The sequence below is a fragment of the Manis pentadactyla genome, chromosome 4, assembly GCF_030020395.1.
Source record: "Manis pentadactyla isolate mManPen7 chromosome 4, mManPen7.hap1, whole genome shotgun sequence".
Classification (NCBI taxonomy): Eukaryota; Metazoa; Chordata; class Mammalia; order Pholidota; family Manidae; genus Manis; species Manis pentadactyla.
In genome coordinates, this window is record NC_080022.1 from 142,276,817 (window position 1) to 142,288,998 (window position 12,182).

The 12,182-nt window shown below is 36.0% G+C and overlaps 1 protein-coding gene across 1 annotated transcript in view; it reads right to left on the reverse strand.

The window, feature by feature from the left end:
* Nucleotides 1-5,124: 5,124 nt before the first annotated feature.
* CPD (carboxypeptidase D) overlaps nucleotides 5,125-12,182 on the reverse strand; it is a 63,998-nt gene continuing 56,940 nt past the window's right edge. Inside the window, exons 18-21 of the mRNA XM_036906251.2 lie at nucleotides 11,933-12,064; nucleotides 11,219-11,404; nucleotides 10,596-10,695; nucleotides 5,125-9,210 (exon numbers count right to left, since the gene is read on the reverse strand). Coding sequence (XP_036762146.2) covers nucleotides 8,984-9,210; nucleotides 10,596-10,695; nucleotides 11,219-11,404; nucleotides 11,933-12,064 — 645 coding nt within the window. The 3' untranslated portion in view covers nucleotides 5,125-8,983. The remainder of the gene's footprint in view (nucleotides 9,211-10,595; nucleotides 10,696-11,218; nucleotides 11,405-11,932; nucleotides 12,065-12,182) is intronic.

The following is a 12,182-nucleotide window of genomic DNA, read 5'->3' on the forward strand; positions in this document are numbered from 1 at the left end:
GTTTTAATTTGCATTTCCCTGATAATTAGCAATGTGGAGCATCTTTTCATGTGTCTGTTGGCCATCTGAATTTCTTCTTTGGAGAGCTGTCTGTTCAGCTCCTCTGCCCATTTTTTAATTGGATTATTTGCTTTTTGTTGAGGTATGTGAGCTCTTTATACATTTTGGATGTCAAGCCTTTATCGGATCTGTCATTTATGAATATATTCTCCCATACTGTAGGGTACCTTTTTGTTGTTGATGGTGTCCTTTGCTGTACAGAAGCTTTTCAGCTTGATGTAGTCCCACTTGTTCATTTTTGCTTTTGTTTCCCTTGTGTGGGGAGATATGTTCATGAAGAAGTCTCTTTGCATTATTTTGCAATGAAATATTGAGAGATAGGTAGCTTAAGTTGCCACCGATGGCAACCTGGAAATTCACCTTCATTCTTGAAAGGTATGTTCAATATAGAACCTATGTTGGCAATCATTTAACGTTTTCCCCAGGACTTCCAAGGTATAGTTTCACTATAATGTGGTTTCCATTTCTGGGAGTCTAGTCTCTTAGTTGAACTGCTAGTTCTTTGAATTTAATTTCTCTTCTCTCTGCTTTATGTTTTTTTTTCTCTTTTGTCTTTGGTGCTCAGCAGTTCCACTAAGGTGTGGATGTTTATTTTTTCTTGCTTGGATTGACTTTTTTTATTTTTTTATTTTTTTATTTTTTTTTTATTGAAGGGTAGTTGACAACAGTATTGCATTACATTAGTTTCAGGTGTACAACACAGTGATTCAACATTTATATACATGATAATTCTAGGTACCAGGTATCACCATACCAGGTTGTTACAATATTTTGACTATATTCCTTATGCTATACATTACATCCCGGTTACTTATTTATTTTACAATTGGAAGTGTGTTTATATATATATATATGTATATATATATTTTGTGAGGGCATCTCTCATATTTATTGATCAAATAGTTGTTAACCACAATAAATTTCTGTATAGGGGGGTCAATACTCAATGCACAATCATTAATCCACCCCAAGCCTAATTTTCATCAGTCTCCAATCTTCTGATGCATAACGAACAAATTCTTACATGGAGCACAAATTCTTACATAGTGAATAAGTTACATGGTGAACAGTGCAAGGGCAGTCATCACAGAAGCTTTTGGTTTTGTTCATGCATTATGAACTATACACAGTCAGTTCAAATATGAATATTCATTTGATTTTTAAACTTGATTTATATGTGGATCCCACATTTCTCTATTATTATTATTTTTAATAAAATGCTGAAGTAGGTAGATACGAGATAAAGGTAGAGAACAGAGTTTAGTGTTGTAAGAGAGCAAATGTAGATGATCAGGTGTGTGCCTGTAGACTATGTGTTAATCCGAGCTAGTCGAGGGCAATAAACATCCATGTATGCAGAAGATTTCTCTCAGAACATGAGGGGGGAGGTTCTAAGCCTCACCTCTGCTGCTCCCCATTTTCTCACCACATGGCCCCCTGCGACTGTGCCTGTCTTAGGTTGTTCCTCGCTTGAGGAATCTTACCCGTCTCTGGCTAACCAGTCATCTTCCGGGGCCATACAGGGAAATGTTAAGTTGGTAAGTGAGAGCGAAGCCTTATTGTTTGAAAAGGTTAGCTTTTTACTTCTTTGCATATTTATGCCCTGTGGCTTCTATGCCCAGCATTTGTCTTGAGGTGTCTTTACCACTTGGAAGAATTATGATACTCGGTAAATTCGACATGTGGCACGAGTTCTATTTAAAGGTTGTGATTAGGTAGGAAGAAGAAAAGCTATAGCAGTAGCAGGCAGAAGAAAACCTGGGAAGATTATTTCTTTGACATATCTTCTTGTAGAGTAACTTCAGCATGGATAGGTTTTAAACTACTAATTAAATTGTGCACACACATTAACATAATAGGAATATAGTTACCTAACCAAAGCATACCTGTAATTACCAGCCATCTCCAGTGAAACCAAGAAAACCAGTTAGGCACCTTAGGCATTTGTGAAAACTTATCTATGATATGGTGGATATTGTCCAACTGAACTTAAACAGTCTGAGAGAATTCAGATAAACTAGAACAACCCATTCCTGGGGACTGTTCATATTCCATATGTTCTTTTAACGATAAATAGTCTGTGGTTGTAAGATTTTGGAGTGCTACAATTTGCACTTCTCCTAATTCTTGGTTGAGTTCCAACAGTATAGATCCAGTCCAATTTTTGTTTTACTGTATGCACAGGCCAGCTTAGATATCTCCTTCCTCATTCCCATGGCAAGTCCAGGAACTGGTGGGATGAGTGCATCTACACCTGTGACAGTGTGTGGATCTTTGTTGGAGTTTTTTTTTTTTTTTTTTTTTTGCTGATCATCTTCTGTCATGAGTCTTCCCGAGAGTGCTGATGTTGGAAGTTCTTTTTCATATCGTATCTTAGTTCATTTTTGGGGTAGCCAAATTAGGCTTTGATCCTCTGTATAAACACAAACAGACCCTTTGCCTACACTTTTATTGGATTGACTTTCTTTAATCTGTAGATATCATTTTATCAACTTTGAAACTTCTTCATCATTGTCTCTTAAAATAGTTTCCTATGCTTCATTCTTTCTCCCCTTTCCCTCTAAGACTGATTATCAGAGTAATTGGTCTTATGTTAAATCCACATTTTTACTCTCTCCTTCATATTTTCTACCTCTCTGTGTCTGTGCTGCATAAGAATTTCTATGGATCTGTCTTCCAGTTTGCTGCTCTCCTGTCTGTGTTCAATTTGCCGTTACAACCATCCATGTTAGTTTCTGTATTTTCATTTCTGAAAGTTCTGTTTTGTAGTTTCTCATGATAGTTTCCCCTCAGGCTTATCTTTTATTTATTTGAAGTAGTAAATATATTTTGAAAATAGTAAGTATATTTGTTTTAGTGTTCAATAATGTCAACATCTGAAACGGGCGTAGACTTTTTCTGCTTTCTAACTGGTGGCGTCTTATTTCTCTGCATGATTAGTTATCTCTGTTCATATTTGAAAAATTGTGAGACCTCCTCCAAATCTAGGATGGAGATACCTTCCACTAGAGAAGATCTGAATTTAACTGAGTATGTATTTCAAATACTCAAAATTAGTAGTGGTTCAGATCTAGCAATCTAGACCTTCTGTAACCCCTTGGCTTTCATTCAATCTCAATGAAAATCACAGAATATAATCTGGTTATAACAATTTCTATTTTATCTGCAATCTCTTTCTGCATGTTCCATCTTAAATTTCTCCACCTGGCTGCTTTTATTTTACACCTACAGCTTTGGCTATATCATGGCCTCTTCATATTGCTTCTAATTGAATCAATTAAAATAGTCTTTGCTGAATTTGAGATATGTCTCAATATACTCCCACTTCCAATTACCACACTTTCAGTCTTCTCACCCTTCAGTCTTCAATCTTCTTCCAGGCTGGCCTCTAAACTTCAACAACTCTCTCCTCCAATTCTTGCTCGCCTTAATCTGCATTTCTTTACACAGTTAACAGGAAATAGGATCCCATCTGACTCCAGAGAAAATGCCAAAGAAATAACATGCTTGCTTTCTTTTAATATTCTACACGTTAATGGAGGTGGAAATTGTGATATTAAAGTTAAAATTTGGCTGTATGTGATTTCATTGCTTTTAATTATGGGTAATAATGGTGTATTCATCAGAGGTTTGCAATAAATAGCATAGAGTCAGTTGGCATCATACCTGCAAGTGAGAGTGAACAATGAAGACCTAACATGATTTATTCCTGTTAGGAATTTATTCCTGACCGAGTAGTTTATTAGCACTGAGCTTCATGTTTAGTGTGCTGAAAACAAGAACTCCTAGAAATCTGAAAAATGGAACATAATCAGATTACTATTTGTGATACAAACTAAAATGTTCTTGATTCAGTTGTGAGAAAACTCCTGACAAAAGTTCAGGAAAATATTTCAAACACTGGGGGTAAAAAGAACCATTATCACTATTCAGACTTCCTGCAGCAGTTAAGTCAGGCTGTTTTCACTGAATAAGCATAAATATAATCTAGTTTTGTTTAAAAACAAATATGAAGCATTTGGCACAATTTAAAAAACTTTAGTGCCCTGCTATAGACAATCTATGGAACTGCATAATGGAAAATTTCATAGTGCTTAAAAAATTTTTTTTTCATAGTACTCGTGTCTAGGGATTTCTTCTAAATTAAAAAGATCACCTGTAAACAGATCTTTTTTTATATAATTGATAAAATACCTTTCTTTCAAAGGAATCAGAAAGCTGCAAATGAAGGAAAATGCTGGGTGCTATTGGCTTTCATCTTTGAGTCAAATATTATGCTGGGCCCTTTGCTATTATTTCATTTAATTCCCACTACAATACTATAAGGGATTACTCCTTAAACAGTAGAGAAATTGAGACTTAAGAGAATGTTAAGAAACTTGTACAGGGCAACATAGAAAGCAAGAGGCAGAACCAAGATCAACCACAGATGGGTCCAACTCCCAAGTCCATGCTGAGTCTCTGCTATCCTTCTTCTGCAGCAGAGATTTTCTTTTTAAGGAACCAATCAGTAGTATTTTCATTTCAGATTTTCTGATCTGGACTATGAGTTCCTTGTCAGCAGAGCCCATGCTTCTTATGTAACATTGCCTTCCCAATCCCTCTTAGAGCAGCAGTTATCAACAACTTACTGCTAAATGAAAAGAGGATATTGAACTAATCACTACTGTGCCTAAAGTGGGAGGACACATGACTCTAACTGGGCTCAGCTGGAAAAAGGACAAATATTTTAACAAACAAGTTAGAAATAGGTACATAAACTTTTCAATGGCCAGTTGTGTGGTGGTCACTACGGAATGATTGGACATACATCAATGTAGCTGAGCCACAAACAGAAAGGACTGTGGCTACCAGATGGTGTGATTATTTCAGAAACAGCTTTCTTTTGAGCCAATTGATGAAAACAGAAACACAAGTGAACCCCTCTGTTCCTAGCCTGGTACTCTTTTTCTCCTAGTACATGTGGAAAAACTAAGAGTACAACTTTCAAATTGGAACAGCAACTTTTTCTGGCCTATTGTTTTTGAAAAAGGTTATGAGACAGAACACAAAGAAAGACAAACATCGTAAAATAATTTTTATACAGGATTAGTAGATCCGTTTACATATAAAAAACAGAAAGGACCTCATTACAGTTAATTTCACATACATTACACAGATTGACTTTTTAAAACTACTATTCAACTTCATTTAAAGTCCCTTTTAAAGATTTCATTTTGAAGGCACAGTGCATGAAATAAACCAAAGACTGAAGCACTTGAGATGAATGAGTGATGGGCACCTCATACAAATAGCAAAAGAATTGTTCTGGAGCTGGGGAATGTCACTCCAAAAACATGGAGGGGTGGAAAGTTGATTTTTAATATGAGCATAACAAAATACTATTAGGTCATACTTCCAGAAAATCTGTAGCATGGCCATAGAATGTAGCTAGTACACTCATGTTATGCCATTTCTGTAAGTCATAATCATACATATTTACACAATTTGAGTCCAATTGCCTTAAAATGGTAGCCTATTTTCAAATTTCATAATACAGTCTGCCTAATCAAAACCAACTAGGACAATATTCTGAAAGTCAAGAGTAATATATATTGCTAAAAATTGGGGAAATGGGTCTTGGGAGATATTTCTTCATGAACTAGAAATTCAAGTTCAGTTGCTGTTAATCAAGGGCCCTAATAGCCTCAAAAAAATCTGCTTTAATTAAAACAAATCATAAACCCAAAGTTATCAAAGCGTTGCTAGATAGAAAGTCACTGAACATCAACCACAGTGGAATTTTTTTGTAATAACAATAAAGTTGCAACTGTTAAAAACAATTCCACCAGAGAACTATAACATAGGGCACCATTACAGCATTCATAGCCAAGAAGCCTTTAATACAGCAGGGGTAAAACCTGGCACACGTGCATTTCTGGTGACAAGAAGATAAGACTATTTACTGCTGAGAATAAATGGAAATGGTCGGGGTTACTTAGTAACCTGGTGTTAGCTCAGAAACCCAATAGGCTCAGGCATAAATAAGCACTATCTTTTGTTTATCTGTCAACTCATAGTTCGTTTTAAGTTCAATATTCATTAATTAAGTAAATCCATTCAGGTGAAATTTATCAAAGATTAACATCAATCACACTGGACCAAATATACATTGTTTCCCTTCTGAAGGATGACAAAGTCCCAAAGCAAATTCTCTGCAATGAGGATTGCAAGCATTCCTCAACTGGATGGGACCCCAATCACTAGCCAAGTGTTCAGCAAAACACATCAAAACCAAAGGGTCTTTCCTTCTGAGACTGAGTTCACCTTATTGAACTGCATAGCCAGTACAAGTACATTTACACAGGCAGACACTCTGAACATCACCCACTCAATCACTTTGCTTTTATTAAGGAGCTGGGAGGGCAGAAGGCTTACAAACTGATCACCAGGACAAAAAAAAATACACCTTGTGAGTAAAGAAAGGCACAACTCAGATTTGGGCAAATTTCTTAATACTGTGATACTTGCCTCCATGACTCCAAGGAAATGGAACATCTCCAGGAGAAACACTGAAGAAATGCATCATCCCCCATCCCATATGGCTTCAATGCCTTAGGCAATCAATGTGGTCTAATATTAGATTAGATCCACAAAGAAAAGACAAAGCAGGGCTGAGAACGCAGTCATAGTAGTCATGATCCTGTACATTCATGTTAATGAGTAACAAAGGAGGAGAAGGCCTTCTTTTCCAGAGCAATGCATTATTTAGAAATTCATTAAAGATTCAAGATTTATAACAGAATTTCAGTTTTCTCTCAGGAAAAATTGCTAAAACAACTACTTGTATGTTCATTTCTAAGAAAGTTTTACACATGCTGAGAAGGTATGGACTCCAGCCACTGTGATGTATAGTTAAAGATATGTTTAATTCAAGGAGAAATGAATTTAAAAGGCATCCTCTAGTGAAGAGTGATGCTAATAAAGAAAAGGCTGTCACATCAACTTTGTTTCATTTCTACCAATAATGTACCAAGCAGGGGCAGCACTTCACAGGCCCTTTGTTGGCTTTGCATTCTTTAAAATAAAGGTGAAAAGAGCAGTATCATCACATCATCCTCTTGAAGAAAATCTGAAGTGTGACTAAAAGAAATTAAATCATGTCTATTTCATTAAGTATTATTAGCACCCCACAAACTCTGTTCTGTGTATGTGGTAGGGTGAGAGGGGGGTAGCAAGGGCTCAAAGAGTTGTTAATAATAGAATTAATATCAGAATGGCTTAACCTTGAACCATCCAGATTTATCACAGATACTGATTAATAAGCATCATGACTTCATTATTCCTGCTAAACCAAATCTCTTTATAAAGCCACTTTGGGTGCATTCCTTATAAAATTTTGTTGAATGACCTAGGGGGGTGGTAAACCACTCCACATGAAGGCTTTGGGATACATTAATGGATATAGAATACATTTGAAAAGATGAGAGCAAGTTTTTGATCCCCTGATTTAGTATAAGTTCAGCAGCAATTTAGCCATTAAAACATTCAAAGATATATTAAACTATTAGATCATTGGCTAGACTCATACTTACAAAAAAGCATCATTTCCATTAAATAGCATGATATGACAGACACAATAAAATGCACATCTTTCAGGCCTTTGCAATAACCTGAGTGGCAGTGAACATGACACTTCTGCAATGTTATATCACATGGCGGTCTGTAGTTTACATTTCTTTTAATAGAGGGAGCCATATTTAAATGCTTTCAAGTGAACTTTTAACAAAATTGGTTGATCAAAAAGAGACTGTCAAATGAAAAATTAGGACAAAGAACCCAATCACCTGTAAAGGCCTCTGTAAGACTGGCCAAGCTATTTCAATACCAGAATGCTATTACAGGGCGCAGATTTGGGCTGGAGCATGAACTGCAGATATTTTATGTTCAATGTAGGTTAAAAATGTGCAAGTAGGTCTCTTCCATACTTCCAGACATTTTCAGTAGAACTCAGACCTTGTAGATTGCCAGGTTATCTGAAAGCTATTGCATGTATAACATAGAAAAATGTTCAAATTTAGGAAATATTAAAGAACTGGGCATTCTTAGAATAAAATAGTGCTTCACAGATAAAAGCAGCAGCACCTGTGGGTTTTTTACCAAGTTAAAAGATAGGCAACATGAGTTTTAGCTTTTGCTAGATCTTCCTCTCAGTTCTACTCAAATGGGCATTTAGACTTTTTACAACAAACTCAACAAGTTCTCCCTTAAAATGGGGATATTTAGAAGTTTGCTAAACCTTACAAGAGAGGTAGTGAAATCCTGCTTGGAGCACAGCGCACCAGTTCTGATCCAGCCTTGGTACAAATAGCCAAATGCAGAAGCCCATTTATTTCCTAATGTTACATATGTTTAAAAATCATCAGCTTCCATCAAACCCAAATAATTCCAGCTATTTAATAACTAGAGAAAAGTACTCCTCAGTAGGTTGAGAAAACCTTGAGTTTTTAAAGCTTTATGTCAGATTCTGACTGCTGTCCCTGCCTTAATGTTTCTGGATTCTTTTGGCCATTTAAAATAAAGAAAAAAGCTAAAGCCACTAGTAAACATCTGATGTGCAAAATACAACATCCACTAGTTGGCTTTATGTAGTTATAACATAAGCTCTGAACAGCTCATCTTAAATTAAAAAAAAAAAACAAAGTGGCTGTCCCATCTCTGCTACATAAATAGAAAGCCGATTTAAAAAAAAAAAGGTCAGAGTACTTTAAGGAGGGGAAGTTCAAAACTGCCAGCCAAATTCACAAAGAATACAAATTTAGCAAGTTAACTTCCCAAAGCTCTTTGAAGCAGCAAGAGAGTCTCTCTTCTTAATGTAGTATCTCCCAAAAGGAACTGTAATTTTGCTTGTTACTTAGGCTGGGAGATATGCAAGGTGTGTGTTTCAATGTTTGCTAGAATATAATGTTTCCTCTTCAGTGTCCGTTTCATCCTGGAACTCATGGCTTAAGAGGGACTTCTTGGAGCCAGTTGACATCATGCGAATTTCATCTTCATACTCATCATGATGCTGCCTAAGCCGATGAAAGCCATCCTTGTGTCTGTTAGACTTGATTGAACAGATGCACCAGATAATGCAAGCTGTTAGGATCAACGCTGACATGGTGGCACCTGTCCAACAAAACTACACATGAGCAGTGCTCTACTCTAAGGATATAGGCAAGCAGCTGCTTATAATGGTACCTTTTTATAATATACCCCTCATCTGCTTTATTTTTATTTTATGCACTTACAAACAACTGCTTATTATTACAGAAGTAGTGTGTGTATAACATGCAAAATTAGAAACATAAAGATAACCAAAAATACCAAAAACCCAAACCCAAGACCCCATGTTTCCATTACCCAGAGATCATTTTTAATAACCCTAGTGTATATTTTCATGCATGTGGATATATATATATATTTTTTTTACCACAATGAAATCAAACTGTTTTGCAACTTGCTTTTTGTCAATGATTTCTACTTTTCTTTTCCAATAAATTTTCATCTCATCCAAAACCCCTCACTTATTTAAAATATTTGTACAAAGGTTATCAGAATAAGAAGAGAAAATAGTAAAAATAAAATCATAATAAAGATCAAGTTTATGATAGCAAATGGGTGGCAGAGTCAGACTTATACAATAGCTGAATCCTGGCCCCTGTGTTTCTAACCACTAAGTTATTCTCACTTTACATGATTCAAGCTAATAACTCCACAACAGGCTCTATGATTTGACCATGTTCCTCATATACCACTCTACCATAACTAAGGATCTCTCCCCACAAACCCTGTAGTGAAAGTTATTTTGTGTCAAGTCCAAATGGCATTTAGAAATGAAGCAAGGTTCTTTGTGTCAAAAAGATACAATACAGAGTATTTATCATTTTACCACATATTTTTTCTTTATAACCTTTCAGTGATTCAAGCTATGGTGCACATTAAGCCTGGAGAAAACAAATATTTCCTCCTTTTAGGATCCTGGAAAAACAGAACTAATATAAGTCAAAGTACAAGGAACCTATGATCTTAATATAAAGCAAATCGTTCATTCAGTCAACAACTCTTACATTAAGACCCACTAAGTGCCACCCAGTTCTAGGCACTGGGAATGCAGATAAACTCCCTCCTCTCTCAGAGGTTATGTTTAAAAGGGAGAGGTTGAATACAGACAAATAAATGATTAAGTATAGACTATAATGTCAGGTAGTGACAAATGCTTTAATAGAAAAAGTGGGGTGGAGATTATGGGGTGCTATTTTACCTAGGGTGATCAGGGAAGGCCTCTTTGTGTAGGTGACATTTGAGTTCCAGGCCGGAAAATGTGAGGGGGCAAACCATGAGACCATAAGAGAGAACAGTATTTCAGGAAAATCACGTTTCCATAAAGAGACTTTAGAAGAAAAGTGGTTAGCTTCAGGTGGTTACCTTTAGATTATGGAGGAGATTCACTCTCAAACTGAAATGTTAGGACTGCTTTTAACTTCAACTACTAAAAGTTTAAATTTCTTTACCTGATACAGTTACCACGAGCTCCCTTGGCAAACCAAATATCCGGTTATCTGTGTCGAAGACTATTACCACAGAACTAGCTGCATCATGATGCACAAAGACCTAGAAGAATAAGTGCAAGAATTATGAAAATGTTTACTTAAGGTATTGTTGTATCCCTCCTATATTCCTAAGGCCTTTAGAGCAAAGCAAGGAGATGATTCACTCACCTAAAGTATACAAATGCTATAAAAAGTTCCCTTTTGTTAAAGGATAGAAAGATAATAAGGTATCATAATCAACTTTTTGGTTTTATTTTTATTTTTATTTTTTTACTTTTCTTAGTTTATTTTATTATTCCTCATAAACTTTCTAATGGGAGTTTCAAAATAAAGTAGAACTATTAAGAATAAGAGTTTACACAGAGAAAGCAGTATAGCACAGAGAAGACAAGTAGTGAATCAATAGCATCTTACTGTGCTGATGACAGTGATGCAGTGGGGTGTGGTGGGGGACTTCATAATATGGGTGGATATTGTAACTACAATGTTGCTCATGTGAAACCTTCATAAGATTATATATCAATGATACCTTAAAAAAAAAAGAATAAGAGTTTACTTGATACTACTCAATTTGAGTTTCTTACCTGTGAATGTTGTTGCTGGTAGCCATCAGCGATGGCATTGATGATGTGGACGCCTGGGGCTAAGAGAACATGGAAATAGCCTCCCTCTTTTGTGTGTACCTTTATTCCTTCATTGAGTACAATGACTGCTTTAGATATTGGTTTTCCAGTCTTATCTTTAACAAATCCATGAACTCCCTTGTGAACCTGAAAAATGTTTCTCATGTAAATATGTTTTCATAATGCCAGATATTATAGAGGTAGTAGTAACTTGAACAACAAACAACAACCAAAAACCCCATAAGACCAGCTTATTCGTCCTTCTCCACTGACTTAGACCTTGTCTGTTACTCATTCACTGCGTCAGAGCATTGAGGTTGGAGGTACAGAGAAAGAGAGATCTGACAGTGTCAAAGCCTAGAGTGTTAAAACCCAAATCTTCTGATGCACTGAATGATTTACCTCCCACCTCAGTACAATGTCTTGAGTGACTCTGTGTGATATTCAAATGAAAGATTATGTAACACCTCATGGGGTTAAATTACCTGAATTACAGGAGATTCCAGATATGTGGATTCACGGCACCTACTCAGGCAATATGAATTGAAGAAAACTCTCTATATACACTTAAGATAAACACAAACTTTTGGTAAAAGAGTAAGAAAATGTTTTGATACAAGTTTTCATTGAACATATTCCTGGGAGTTTGCTTGTAGTTATAAGGGAAAGACTCACCTCCACCAACATGCTAAGAAGAGATTTTTTATTTTCTGCCCACAAGGAAGGGAGCTGTGCTGCACTAGGAAAGTAGCAGCAGCTTGTGTATACTGTGATTTCTGGACAGTGGCCGTAGGTGACACTATAATCCTGGAACAGGAAATTCAAAAACAAATTCAAGAAAATGAGTACGCAAAAGTTAGAATGAGGCTTTATAATGCAACACATGGAATGAATGGAATAAAAAGAAAACCTGGGTGATATAAAC